The sequence below is a fragment of the Cryptotermes secundus genome, unplaced genomic scaffold, assembly GCF_002891405.2.
Source record: "Cryptotermes secundus unplaced genomic scaffold, Csec_1.0 scaffold1274, whole genome shotgun sequence".
NCBI lineage: Eukaryota > Metazoa > Arthropoda > Insecta > Blattodea > Kalotermitidae > Cryptotermes > Cryptotermes secundus.
Genome location: NW_019718632.1, coordinates 232,498 through 247,144, shown reverse-complemented (window position 1 = coordinate 247,144; position 14,647 = coordinate 232,498). Strand labels below are relative to the sequence as shown.

Genomic DNA, 14,647 nt, shown 5'->3' with positions numbered 1-14,647 from the left:
ATAACCCAGCAGTATCTGAAGAAATGGGCGGAAGAAAATGGAAGAGGCTGAATACTGAAATAGATACGCTGTTAAGAACCAAAAATTACAAAACATAAATTTTAACAAATTCTTTATTTTACAGTAATCAATGCATGTACAGACACCACTACAAGCGTGCATCTCTACCCCACTCTGACAAACTGTTATTAAACCTTAGTATGTACCAGTTGTGACCCACTTACAGGTACCCATCCAGTAACCCCACACTGCTAAAGCAATTATGCATGACTGTTTAGCAAATAATGCATCGACCAACTCCCCTAGCCACACTTTTTGCACACAAAGAGTTCCCCACTTCAGTGTCTGATGTGTAACAAATCAGCTCCACTGTACTTTGCCTTACCATTGCAGCACACCTGACAAGAATGTAAGGTGTACTGTCTTGCATCTCTGAGAATACGTCATCACACAGTAATGTATGTGGATCATTACATCACCATTAGAAAGTTACAACATATAGTGGGAACCAATATCACTATATCAGAGACCTCATTGAATACACTTAACTTTCTCTCTATAAGGTCTCCTTGAACATATTTTGGACAGACTGTATCCAGGGCTACATTTACACAAGAGGTTCAAAGGCTTTCTTTCATAGCCCTGAAATATCCCAGAGAAATGGAAACATTTCTTCTTTCTTTTCAATACAAAATTGTTGTGAAAAGAATGAACAAACCTTTAAGTCTCCAGGACAATTAACTTGCTCATCATATGCAGTAGGATATAATTTTTGTTCACTGACTTCTGCACAACACTGGTACAACAACTTCCAACAACCTCACAAATTAATTCTCTTCTGCAAATAAATGTAACCTTAGAGTGCTTCAATAAATTGATATTGGTATAATTAATATGCATAAACTTTGGTTTTAAGCAAACAGATGTGCCACAGACACGAAGTTCAGCCCAGATTCAGTCTGACTAGATGAACAACAATAATAATAAAAAATCTTCCTCTTATGTTCAACTTCTCCTGCCAATTGATCTAGATGTTCCAGCTATCTTGAACATTGAGTAGTTCCTGTGGGAGACGAAGTTTTAATGTTGACATTCAGTTATCCTAGGCATCGCTATCCTCGTCAGGAACAAAACCTATAATGACTAAGCCATGAAGTTCACGTCCATGATTTATGCTAACCGTCTTACAGTGCACACACTTTTTCACCTTACGCTTCTCTTTTGCACTACATGTTTCAGCACTAATGTGCCATCTTCAGGTGCGTTTTCTCTATGCACGTCTAACTACTGCAGTGCATGCCCTGTCTTCATACCAAAATGACTAAAATATATATTTGTCATGTATAATAATAGATTTTAAATATTAAAACTTTCCAGGATTCGTCATCCTTACGTTGTATCGCAGTACGCGAATCACGCCAATCCTCCTCAGTCGGAGCACTCTTCCTACATTCATGTGTGTATTGTGCTGTTTGTTGTGTCTTGCTCCTGTGACTGTGTGCGTTATACTACTGGATCCAGTAGTATAACGCACGCAGTCACAGGAGCAAGACACAACAAACAGCACAATACACACATGAATGTAGGAAGAGTGCTCCGACTGAGGAGGATTGGCGTGATTCGCGTATTGAGACACGATGTAAGGATGACGAATCCTGAAAAGTTTTAATATTTAAAATCTATTATTATACATGACAAATGTATATTTTTAGTCATTTTAGTATGAAGACATCAGGGCATGCAATGCAGTAGTTAGACGTGCATAGAGAAAACGCACCTGAAGATGGCACATTAGTGCTGAAACATGTAGTGCAAAAGAGAAGAGTAAGGTGAAAAAGTGTGTGCCCTGTAAGACGGTTAGCATAAATCATGGACATGAGTCAGTGCAACAGGACGCTAAAATATAACATCATCAAGTTTACACTATACAAATGAAACCAGAATTATTTTAGGTCATCCCTGCACTTATGTCACCTTCATACCTCAGGACAGAGGAGGGCGAGATGGTCCTAGAGTAAGTCTGGACATGCTAGTTAACAGAAATAACAAAATATCTCTATCAGGGTTTAACCCTTTGACGTGGTCATTTAAATTCCGCGGCCGCGGCTCCTGCGGTAATATATTCAGCCGGCCATTTAAATTTTGCTCAAAAATTATTTATTCATCATTGTTCTTAAATTCTATGAGATAGGAACATGAAACTTTCACTAAAATGATCTTAAAAGGTGGTTTTATAACCTTACCTTATAATATGAACCCCCTTTATATCTTCAATGGAAGCAGGTTGTTTAGTATATGAGCAGTGAATGGTACGCTTTGAAGGATGAAACTTTCACTAAAATGATCTTAAAAGATGGTTTTATAACCTTGCCTTATAATATGAGCACCCGGTATCTCGGCTATGTAAGCAGGTGACGCCTTGAAGCATTAGTCTAAACACAGCGCTGGCTCAAATCACCAAACCAATACTGCGTATCTTTACTTTTGCTTTCTTTTTTCTAACCACACTTCTGTGCGGCCCTGCCTTCTTCCCCGTGGGGGGAATACAAGTGGAAATGTCCCTCCGTGAGTCGTATATTTTGACAGATTAGCTGCAGTAAATTCAACCTTTGTGTTATCATAACAAGGGTTTGGTGCTTCTGCGTTTCAGATTCCAACCTTTTCGGCTCCCCAGATGTCGTAGGGGTGACCACAGAATTCATGAAGTTATTATAAGAACTGGCTGGCATATAGAGAACGAAAGCAGAGCTTAGCTGGCTCAAAAAAAATATTTATGGTCATCCCTCGAAACGACCACCAAGGTCAGTACGATAAAATGGCGTCAACTGGAGCGATAATGAGTACTTTTCCCTCCCCCACACACATCCGTATCGTCTCAGGGGGTGACCACAGTGTTCTGCCTTAAATTGTGGCGTTTTTCTAAGAAATGGGTGCTATGTACTGTGCGAAAGCAATCGATTTTACAAGAATAAAATTTTGGACAACCCTCTTCTAAGAATGCCATTTGAGTGTGTCAGTGTGGCCAGCTCGGGGCAATATCATATTATAAACACATCACATCACGTCTCTCCTGTTTATAACTTCGTAGCAAAGAATAAACGACATTCATAGCGGTGAAACCGCTAGCAAGAGCCACAGGAACTTTGCTGCAAGACAGGCATATGTAACAATGACTTATCTCAGCTAAACTCGTTGGCTTAGTATACTCTGTTCTTGTGACAACAGGCCAGCGAAAAATCTAACAATCTACAGCAAAACCATCAATTATTATGGGCGTTATAACATAGGTGTGCAGCTGGACGAAACATACACGCCGAACCCCCCCAGACGATTTAAATCCCTGACAAAACATACACGACGAACCACGGCAACGGGTTAAACCCTAGCCATCCTGTAGCAGGAAATGAATGAGCCTACATCCCTCTGGTAGAGTGAAACCCATGTCAGAAATGGATCCCTTCTGCTTGGCAGGGGAACAGATGCCAGACATGTCACAAATTGTGTGGATCTCAGATAACTAATTCAGAATCCTGCAGGTTAGCGGTATCACAGATCCTTCTACATGATTCTTCTCTACCACAGCTATTTGCAAATGACACTCAATTCCCTGTCACTAGAAGAAGTTACAAAATACATGCACCATGGAATAATTCTGCCATGTTCACTCATTTTTAATTACTGTAAGAGGCATGGAAAATGTGTATGGGACATAAAAATGTAGCATTCTTGTCTACAGCTTTTGTTAGTTAACGCCTTTTGCTTCAGTATTTATGTAATAAATTGTGAGAACTAAGGTTCTCATGGCACACACTATGAACATTTCTACCATCTGGGATGTAATACCATAAACTCTGGCAGACAGTTACACTCTGCTGCCTTCACCTTCCATCTGCTAAGTGACTGATGAAGCTGGTTCTCCAAATTACACTGTGTCACATCCCAGAAAACAGAAATCTTTGTTTAGCAAGTTACACTCAAGATACATGACAAATACATGGAGGTCTGTAATTGCTGCTTGATTTTAACAAAAATTAGAATAGGCTGACTAAATTTATAATTTTCATTTCATGCATCCTGTTGTGTTATAATATGACTATATGACTAAATTTAGAAAAACACAATGGAAATCAATCCAGTGGTTCTCAGGGTTGGTATATGCAGAGGTGGAGAGCCAGATATGGAAAAGTTAACTGGCACATTTTTGCAATCGTTACAATGAATATACCAAAAGTTGAAAGGTGAAACCAATTAACAAACTGAAATATTTAATTAATACAACTGAAGCTTTGGTACAGGGAATAACTTGGGATAATGTCACCTTACTGGTTTCTGTTAACTTCATTTGTTCAGCTCTATATTGCAAATGAACCAAATTGTCTGTCTACCTTAATATTCAAATTAATAAATTATTGTTCTTTGAATGTAGTACTGGGAAATCAGCGATCAACCTCAAGTTCAATATTTATACAGCTCACATTCTTGTAGCAAGCTATCATCACTGAAGCAGCCATTTGGATCATGTATTGTGCACATGCTTTTGTTTTACATTTTATCCATCCAGACCACCCTCTCTGTGATCTCTCAAAATTCAACCACTCTATACAGGAAATCACAATTAGTAGTGGTAACAAGTACAAAAACATTGTGCAATAAGTTAAGGTTAGGATAACACACTCTGTAACACTGGTAGAGGACAATTCATTTTAAGTAACAACAAACAACTTTCATACACGATGCCTCTGCAGGCAAAAAAGTTTTGTGAACTCCACACAGACAGAAATGACCCAGAATATAAAAAGCAAAATGCAAACAAGTCATGAATAAGGCTCTAATTTTCTGAACAGTGACAGTGTGAAGACGTGATACAACATGCTGATTTACTTTCGTTTCTTTTTCTCTTCTCCTCCAGACTGTAGGGAGTTTGTGAGTTCTTGCAAACAGCAGAGGTTCTCAAGCAGCGTAAAGCTATGCAGCTATGTGCAAACACAACTGTCAGGCATATCAATCTCCTTCAATCATTTTCCTTCCACATGTACTTTTTCAATTCCTCCTCAGTTCTCTTCCTTCCCTTCTATTTCTGTTGCTTCCCCATTTCCTTCCTCTTACACTTTTACTAGTTCATACACACAGCATATGAGAGAAAAATACTGTAACTGTGATAAGATATGATCAGAGACTTTGATGGAGTTACAGATTTTCAGCTTCCCTCAACATGAATGAATGGCTTCTGGACGGAATTTATTCAATTTGGTATTCAAGGGTTTATACATTCGGGTTCAGTGCCCAGTGAATCTGAATATTCTAGCTTCAAAGCTACAGGCCCTTCAAAACGGCCCCAAAACACAAAATGGTGATTTTCACAAAGGCAGATTTTGATTAAATTTCAATAATTTATGGACAGTCTCTCTCCCGAGATAAAACTGCATAGGTGGTATCATCATGAAAGTTACAGTATGTGCAGTAGGGGCCCAAACATGAAATGTCAATTTTCTTAAACCCACTTTACCAAATGGATTTCTGTGCTGTTAGGTATGCAGCAACCAACAATAATCTACAGTACAACAATCACTTTCATGTCCATGGAACTGTAGCCAAGGTCATTCATATATGAAGAAGTATACCGTTACAGCAATTTTTCTCTTCTGTGTATTCATTTAGCTTGATTTCTGCTGTACTTTATTTTAAGCTCTTGTATCCACCTGCCTTTCGCTTATGCCTTATACTCTTACCATCACCTATAAAACAGCTCCTTCCACCCATCTGCAGGACCACCTGGTCCCGCAGCCTCAGTCCCAGTCCCCAGAACAAGGACCACTTTTCCCAAACTTGTTCACTCTTGTACCCTGAAGATAGGGATAGCACATTCCTCTGTGACAGCCCACATGTACTTGACGGCAGGATCAACACTGTCCAGGTTGCCAGGTTCCATGGGGCATCCCCTTTCTAAGATTGATTACACAGGCTCTAGCAGTCCTGCATTTCAAATGAACTGCAGTTGCTTTATGTGGTCTTCTGATAGTCACCTGGCTTCATGCAGTGGAGTCCCAAGTGACATCATCACATCAGATGTGTGAGGCTGTTTTATCTTTGTCATGGCACCTTTTGCAGGTGGGACTATTTACTTGGCCCAGTCTGAATATTCTCTCTCTCTAGCAGTTGGTTACTTTATTTCTCTCAGCAGAGACTTTGCATGTTTCTCTCTGAGTATGACTTTCAGAAAATTATTTCCCCTCCATCTTAATTACCTCTACACCTTTATCTCCTTTTGTCAGTCCTATTATCACAAATACTTCCTGGCATGTTTACTGCTAGCTTTCTCAGGGGAAATAATGTAAAGGGAGAAGACCTAATCATTCCAATGGCTGTCATGCCTTTCCTCTGCAGTCCTAGATTTTGTTTGTAGATCACTAACACAGACCAGATGATAATGGCTCACTGTGTTCCAGATGGCGCAATGAAGCATTGTGCCATGCTCCACTGTTGCATCTTACCAACTCTATAAGGTTCATTCACATTTGTCAGTCACAACAAGAGGGAAGTGCACGATACGCAGCTGGTTGCCGTAGTCGCAGGCAACACTATCACGCAACAGTAGGATCTGCTTCACAAACACACTCCCATCACAATGTCCCAGCTTCACAACTCGCACAGGATCTCCCGTCCTCACATCCCACACAACCAGGGAACCCTGTGACAAAATAACAATTTATTTGTGTCAGACAAAAAGCAGATAATCCTTTTTCACAATTTTCATGTAATCAATAAAAGATATCATTGTCTTTTGTTTAAGTTATTAGAAACACTGTATCAATAAGTATCATTTAATAGCCAATGTAAAAGATATACAAAAAATACAAAATGTTCCATTTGAGAGCAGGTAAAATGAAACATTTTGAAGGAGCAACTGTTATACTTTGTATCGTAATTTGGCATTTGGCAAACTTTGCCTCCCTTGATGAGACCATGTTTAGGCTAATGTGCACTCAGTGCACACCTCTGACACACAGCGCAGTCCATAACATCAGACCAAATTTCCTCATATCATTCAACAGTTCACGTGGAAAACTGCAGCAGTGGTAAACTAAATGTCCATAAGCCAAGAATATGGTTCACTGCCACGGAACACTTCATAATTTTGCAGACAGGTGCCACATTTCAGCAGAGCCTGCTGTTTCCATCTGTACAGGCTCCTTAAAAATACTGGTGTCTATGTACCAAAGTACACATTATCACATCCTGAACTTAACATTCACTGCCACGTGAACCTGAAATCGCACAGTGCCCATGCATTGCTCATCCTGCGTAATGTTCTTCACGAATATTCTCAAACAGAGAAACAGAAAGAGTGGTTTACATCCAGTGAATACATCACACTGGATACTGCACAACCTTTGTAGCTACTACTGTGTCATAAAATACGTACCTGTTTGCTGGTTATGAGCAAGTTGTGAGTGAACATAACCATACTGCTGCAGTAGGTATGTGACTGAAACAGAGAAAGGACAGCGCCAATGTGTAAGCTCCAACACTGAACTCTCGTGAATATCAAGATGTTTCCTATCATGCGATGACCAAACTGTCCAGTACGGATCAAAAATTACTACAGTCAATAATAATTAGCAAGGGTGATCTTTACTTCTATTTTTCTGTAGCAGAGATCTCCATGTGTAGAGAGTGAGAGTGCCACTTGACTCATCACACGTTAAATTAAAAGGAAATGGCCTGAACTTCTCATCGTCTGAACAGCAGACAGCTGTAAACTTCTGAATCAAACTGCAACATGTGCCATTAAACTGGAAATAGAATAACTGCATAACTGAATGCTAATACAAATATGATCCTTAATGCAACTGTACCAACCACTTGTATTGTGTTCAGCAGATGTCCCTGGAACCGTTCCCACACACAGAGACGTTCATCTGTGCCAAGACTGATCACGTAGCTGGCAGAATAAGTGAGGGCTGTCACGCTGCCATCGTGAGCCTGCAGACTGTACATACAGGCCCCTAAAACAAAGCATCAGTCTTTTACTCAAGTGTGGAATTCCAGCATTCGATTAGGGTTTCTGCAGTTTCGTGTGTAAGTTCAATATCAATACAGAAGAATGTGAAAACATCACACCAGTCTTCAGTCACAATATGAATAAGATACTAAATCTGATTTCAGCTTTCATTAATATGTCACACAGAATCAACATTTTCCCATACTTCAGTAAACAATGCAGCTGTCATCTTCAAGGTTAATATCTTTGGGGGCATTTGGAAGCTCGTTAGAGTGCCCTTGCAGTGCACACAGCACAAGGTGAACCTGTGTTGGGATGAAACAAAGTGGAGCATGGGGCTATCCAACAGGCAGTGACCATGGAGTTACAGAAATGATGTGATGAATGTTATCCAACAGACCGAAACAAGCTGCTCTGCTTTTGCCATGAGATCTATGCACCAGCTTCCATGTTACTTCCGTCAAAGACCTGGCAAGTGCAATGTCTGTGAAAGTGTTTTATGTACAGAATATTTGAAGGCTTCCCATCATTTCAGAAGAATCAACTAGAGATACCAGATGAAACATGAACTTTAGTACACAATTTACAAAACTGTGTCAATGCCGCCAGAGAACAATTAGTGGGAAAACTTGAAATTTTGGATAAAGCAGATGTTTACATTAGTTTTATGTACTAAATACCAAAATACTAACTACTGTGGTTTCTCAAATGCAAGAAGTGTGAGGTCAGTTTTCCTATGCGAGTGCTGGCTGGCATTGGAGAGGATCTAGCCGGCTTTATGAAACAGTGAAGTGTTACTATAAGTTATAGGATATTCAGAGACGACTGCAGTGATGAGACAAATTCAAGAATGTAAACATCTGCACATAGCTGCTGAAATACACAATCAGAAAGCAATGCTGACTGACTTGAATATCTTCTAAAGGCTTGTGACCATGGCTGGGTCACTGTATGAATGTTAGACAGACACTGTTTGGAGTATATATTTGACATAAGCGACATTTCAGAAACCAGATATCTTCTGTTACTGGTGTGATACAAAGAGGTTGAAACCACAGATCGGAGGTACTGAATGCAGTGTATTGTCATTTTTATATGTTTATATAAACACTAAGAACCCTTTAGAATTTAATTTATATAAGCAGTTTTAACTTTCAAGTTTGTATATAATTCTTTTAAATTAAACATGGCCACTCAAGCTGATAAGTAGTTATTCCCAATTTTCACTTATATCTAAGGACTGCACCTGTCAGAAGGTCCCACACACAGAGGAGCCCATCCTGACTACCGCTGCCCGACATCATGGGTGAAATGCGGTCTATGAAGAGGCATGTGATGGGGCCACAGTGACCATGCAGGGTGTACAGTGGCAGCTGGTCTTCCAAGCGGAACACCTAGGGCACATAACACACAACAGAATCACCCTCTGAGCAGAGCAGTGTATCCACAGGGCTGAGAACAAGAACCTTGAAGGCAACCATCATGCTGCAGTATCATGAGGATTCCAGCAGTCATTATGTAAGGACTGGTTCTTGTTTCAGACGTTTGTACCCTACAGATCCTAATTTCAGAGACACAGCACGAAATTACTAACATAAAGACAGATGCAAACAAAATAATGAGTACTAGAAACAAGCAATTTAACAATTTAAAATACATGTGAGACTCTCACAATTTTCAAGACTAAATACAGAGAAAAAAACTGTTGATCTCAATTTATATGTAAGCTTCTTAGTCTCCAACCCTAAGGATTTTTTTCACACAACTGCTTGTTTCTGCATCAGAACAGTGATCACTGGTAAAACTAACAGGAATCAACATGTCAACAAAATCCATTCTTCTGCGTCTTCCCGCCCACATGACACATTTCTGTATTTGTCATAATATTTCTAATTGGTTCAGATACACAAGCACAGTGACATGAGCGAAGCAAAGCCAAGGGTTCTGTCATTTGAGGTTGGGCTCACTCAGCTAGAAAAGGAAGGGTCCAGATGCACCTCAGCACAACGCTTTGTTCCACAGGCCTCGCAGGAAAGCACAGTAAAGTTGAAATCTATTAATGTATGCGATTATGACCATGAAATACTTATGATATGTTTAGCATTTGACACTGATGATGACAGTAGACAGTATACACAGGCATTCCCACGAGACTTGTTCAAAGTAGAACTTCATATGCAACAGATGCTACCCACTCTGAAATTAATATTTTTGACACAGCCACTTCATAGTTTCATCTGTCAAGGCAGACCATTACAATACTGTCATTTGCTTTGGTGTTGAGACTCACATACAAGGCGCTATCGAGAAGTTCCCAGACTAGGTAAAAAAAGACATGCTAAACTAAAAATACTAAACTCCCTGGCTTTTAGTCCGCAAGCGAACTATACCAACTGATGCTGGCTTAACTTACTCAATTTTGGCTGCCATCTCCTTCAAAATAGTCTCCTAGGGAATATATACAGCAAACCCATCATTTTTTCCACACTTCAAAAGCACAGTGGATTTCATTTTCCTTAATGCTATTGAGTACTGCTTGCAGTTCCCTTCGGATGTCAGACACTGTTTCAGAATGTTGTCTCCTCAGTTTCATTTTCAATTTGGGAACAAAGAGAAACCACAGTGGGGCTAAGTCTGGCGAGTAGGGAGAATAGGGAACAATAACCATGCTACTGTTAGTCACAAACTCTGTGGCTTTCAGGGACGTGTGGGTGGGCGCATTGTCATGCTGAAGAAGCCAGTTGTGGTTGAGCCAAAGTTCCAGTCTTTTTCGCTGCCCATTTTCTCTCAAGCATCTCAAAACATCACAGTATTATGAGTCAGAGTTGACCGTAGTGTTTGGAGGAACAAATTCACAGTGAACAATCCCCTTCACATCAAGAAAAAACAATGGGCATAACGTTTGTTGCACTCGACCTGCCGAGCTCTTTTTGCTCTTGGTGATTGTGGGCTCTTCCACTGTGATGACTGTTGCTTTTCTTCTGGATCATAACTGTAAATCTAACTTCTGTCAACCATTATGATCCTAGAGATACAAATTGGGGCCTTGCTAGCCTTCTCTTGTAGCTCAAGACACACGTTTATGCACTGCTGCTTTTAATCATTTGTCAAGAGTCAGGGAACAAACTTCATTGCAATGTGGTGAGTGTTCAAGTTAAGATCTCCTGGAAAACTCCATAACTGATCCTGATGGTGTCTGCCAGCTCATGGATTGCTCGGCGACAGTCTTCATGGATGAGTTCTCAAACTTTTTCAACATTTTCTATTGTTTTGTTGGTGCATGATCACCCTGAACGTTCATCATCTTCAACCGACACTCAACCAACCCTGAAACGTGAATGCCATTCAAAAACCACTGTCTAGCTTAAAGAATGCTCTCCAAAAGCCTCATGAAGCATTTCATGGGTTTCAGTAGCAGATTTACTGAGCTTCATGCAAAACTTGATGGAGACACGTTGCTCTATTTTGCCATCCATAGCACACAAAACAAAACAGGAAGCCCAAAAAGCACTAATGTAAAAGCAATGCATTATCACAGCATGGTGTAACATGGCAGACTGATGCAATAGGCTTGCCAAAGTGTGACCTTGGCCTCTCCTCTTCTTTCACCAAGGCAGTTACAACAATAACAACCCAGGAACTTTCTGATAGCACCTTATGTTAGGAAGAACATCTTCTGGATCATGAAATATCATATACAGAATACTGATTGTTCACACTTATTGCCTTCCATGCCTTTGGCAATAGGTAAACACAACTTGTCAGAAGTATCTGTCCCCCTCTGCACACGTTCTTCCCAGTCTGTTCTCTCAGGTTTATTATGCTGTCAGTAGTACACTGGTATCAAACACTCCACAGTCAACTGTCTGTCATCAGGGACTGGTACAAGGTGCCCACCTGAGGCTGCTGTACCAAGGGACTCAGTCTCACCCCACTCCTACAAGTATTTCACATGAAGCATGCAATGCAGCAAGACCCTGACATATGGTGACTCAGCAACCAGAAGTCCTCTTTCTTTTTCATATCCTTGATGCTCATATAAGTAAACCGAATTTTTGTATGAACGGCAGCATCTTGAAAGCGGGTCTACTGGTAACAGTCAGCAGTCTCACTTCACAATATTCCAAAAGATACATGCATGAGAAATGAAATAAAAAATGTCTTCAGGGATGTGACACTGTACAGTGTGGTAGACGGGTGTCAGTACTTTGGAGGCACCTACTGCACTGATCTTCAGTGTCGCCTTCTTCAACCCTGAAGATAAATGCAACATGTTTCTCCAAAATGTTGCCACCGGTTTAGAAGAGAATAATACTAACATTCATCATTACGAGAACTTCAAATCTCTTATGAAGTTCTATTAACAATGAAATGTATGACCAACCTTAAGTGTGTGATCTTTGCTGCCAGTGAGGACTCGGCCTCCTTCTGAATCCAGCACTGTGATTGGCTGCTGGTGGGCCCTGGTTGTATTCAGTCGAATGCAGCGCAGATCTTCATCATTACTCTTGCAGGACATTATGCTGTCCCAGTCTACAATTGATCCTGTGCTTCCACTCCTCACATGAGCTGAAACTCGACCAAACAGATTGGTACTGACTACTTCAGTTTTTGAACCTTATGCTATCAAAAGTCATGTATACTCCACTGCGTACAAATTTCCCCAATGAAGTCTTTGCTATGCTGAATAACTCACTGGCAGTGATGTATATTTACTTCATACATAAAAGCAAAGTTTATTACATTGCAGGAGCAACAATCCAGTCAGATATTATTTTGCTATCCGACCTAAACAACTCAAAAAATAAATGAAAAGAGAGAGAAACGAAAGGAACATTTATAAAGAAAGGATGGAACTCACATTCTTAAAGCAGTCACGATTTGCCAATAGAGATGTAGGATGAGGGAAGAAGAGATGGATAGAGTCATAAATGAGGTCATAGCAGGCTAATGACTAATACACAGTTTAAGAAAATTTGGAAATAAGACTTGCAATAAGCAAATTGCCTGCACCCCTGTTCCAAGCACACTCTTTATGTAACTCACTTCTCCGGTATGCGGTGAATCCCCAGTCCATCTGACGGCCATGACTGTAGCTCTTCAGCTCTAGAAAATCAACTGAACCACTGAGCTTTGCAGCCACCACCCGGTTACCAATTATCTTCACGGCTGTTACTCCAACCCCACTCCCATCTTGAAATAGGCACTGCAACAATGCATGAAACTCATCCTCTGGGCTTCAAAGGTCTTGAAATTTGGGAACATTTTTCAAATTAAAATTTAATTCATGTATCTTAATTTCGGAGAAGACATACTGCAATGGTACAAATATGGTGGTATAAATCTAGGAATTTGCTGCTGTTCAGGCAATTCTGCTGAACTGTACAGAGCTGAACACAATGACAAATCAATATTATTATAAGCTAAAAACTACCAGAATTAACTCCCTTCTCCCACTGCATTTCAGCCTTTTAGTGGCATCCTGAAATCACAATCAGCAGATACAAACCAGCAGATATTGCAAGAATATGAAGGTAAACAATGAAATCAGTGTCTACAGAAGCCAGCAGGCTACTATCCCATAATTATAGGGCTCCAAAGAAGACATACTGGTTTAAACAAACACTGCAGCAAGAATACTGAACTTCAGCCCAATCCATGAAAAAGTATTAAGTACAGTAAACTTTGATCCATTACCTTAAATGTTGCAGTGGTTCCCTCCCAGAATTCCAGCCTGCCATTAGCACAGCCTACTGCTATGAGATTCTCGTGACAGTCAAGACACCAAATCGGAGGTCTCTGTTGCACAATGTCAACAGTTGGGCCCCTCTCCCCACAGATCTCTACTGCTTCTTTGGGTGGGGATTTATGGCAAAATGCATGACACTGTCTTCTGTCCACGTCAATGGCCCGAGATGGGCTGTCTGTATTTACTGGCAAAGAGTGGCCAGTGGTCAAACTAATGCTATTCCCACCACAAGCAATGTCACAGAATTCAGTCTCTTTCCACCTCCTGGGACAAGTGTCCTCATGATGAGAACTATAACACAACACAACACTGTCACTGCACTTTGAGCCCAGAGTACCCCCATCACAATGCTCCACATGGCCGCTAAACCTCCGTTGCTGAGTTATTCCACATTTGTCAACAAGGCCCTGACATTGGCAAAGGCAACTCTTAGAAACCAGATCTTCTGAAAACTGTTTTGTTGGCAAGGGCACAGTATATTGCAGGTGAGGTGTGGGTTTATTTGGCTTAGACTGTTTCAGTGTTGTAACATTCCAGATTCCATCCTCATCTGAGTCAGAGTCCATGGGGTGTGTGAGCACATCATGCAAATCCTCACAGCTCACGGTGAAATCACACCCACTCCTATGAACATGTCTGTACGGGTTTGATGCATCATAGTCAGTGGGTCTGTTTCCAGTGAAGTTCATGTTGATGGTCGGACGGAGGTCTGCAAGAGTCCTACGCCGAGAACATGTGTGATGAAGCAAAGGAGGGGATGAGTTGCAATTATCCACCATACCCATCTTCTCCCAACAGGAAGGAGGAGAACCTGACTCACATCCAGACAGGAGCACTTCTCCAGGATCAGAAACATCTGAATCTCCCTGCTTCGCTAAGAAGTAACTGAAAACAGG

General features: G+C 40.7%; 1 protein-coding gene across 4 annotated transcripts in view; it reads right to left on the bottom strand.

The window, feature by feature from the left end:
• Nucleotides 1–6,234: 6,234 nt before the first annotated feature.
• LOC111863022 (sterol regulatory element-binding protein cleavage-activating protein) overlaps nucleotides 6,235–14,647 on the bottom strand; it is a 36,275-nt gene continuing 27,862 nt past the window's right edge. For all 4 annotated transcript variants that reach the window (XM_023848982.2, XM_033751002.1, XM_033751003.1 and 1 more), the window contains 7 exons: nucleotides 13,700–14,636; nucleotides 13,049–13,208; nucleotides 12,387–12,571; nucleotides 9,249–9,396; nucleotides 7,861–8,006; nucleotides 7,424–7,486; nucleotides 6,235–6,688 (listed from right to left, as the gene is read on the bottom strand). In XM_023848982.2, the coding sequence (XP_023704750.1) occupies nucleotides 6,506–6,688; nucleotides 7,424–7,486; nucleotides 7,861–8,006; nucleotides 9,249–9,396; nucleotides 12,387–12,571; nucleotides 13,049–13,208; nucleotides 13,700–14,636 (1,822 nt within the window). In that variant the 3' untranslated portion in view covers nucleotides 6,235–6,505. The remainder of the gene's footprint in view (nucleotides 6,689–7,423; nucleotides 7,487–7,860; nucleotides 8,007–9,248; nucleotides 9,397–12,386; nucleotides 12,572–13,048; nucleotides 13,209–13,699; nucleotides 14,637–14,647) is intronic.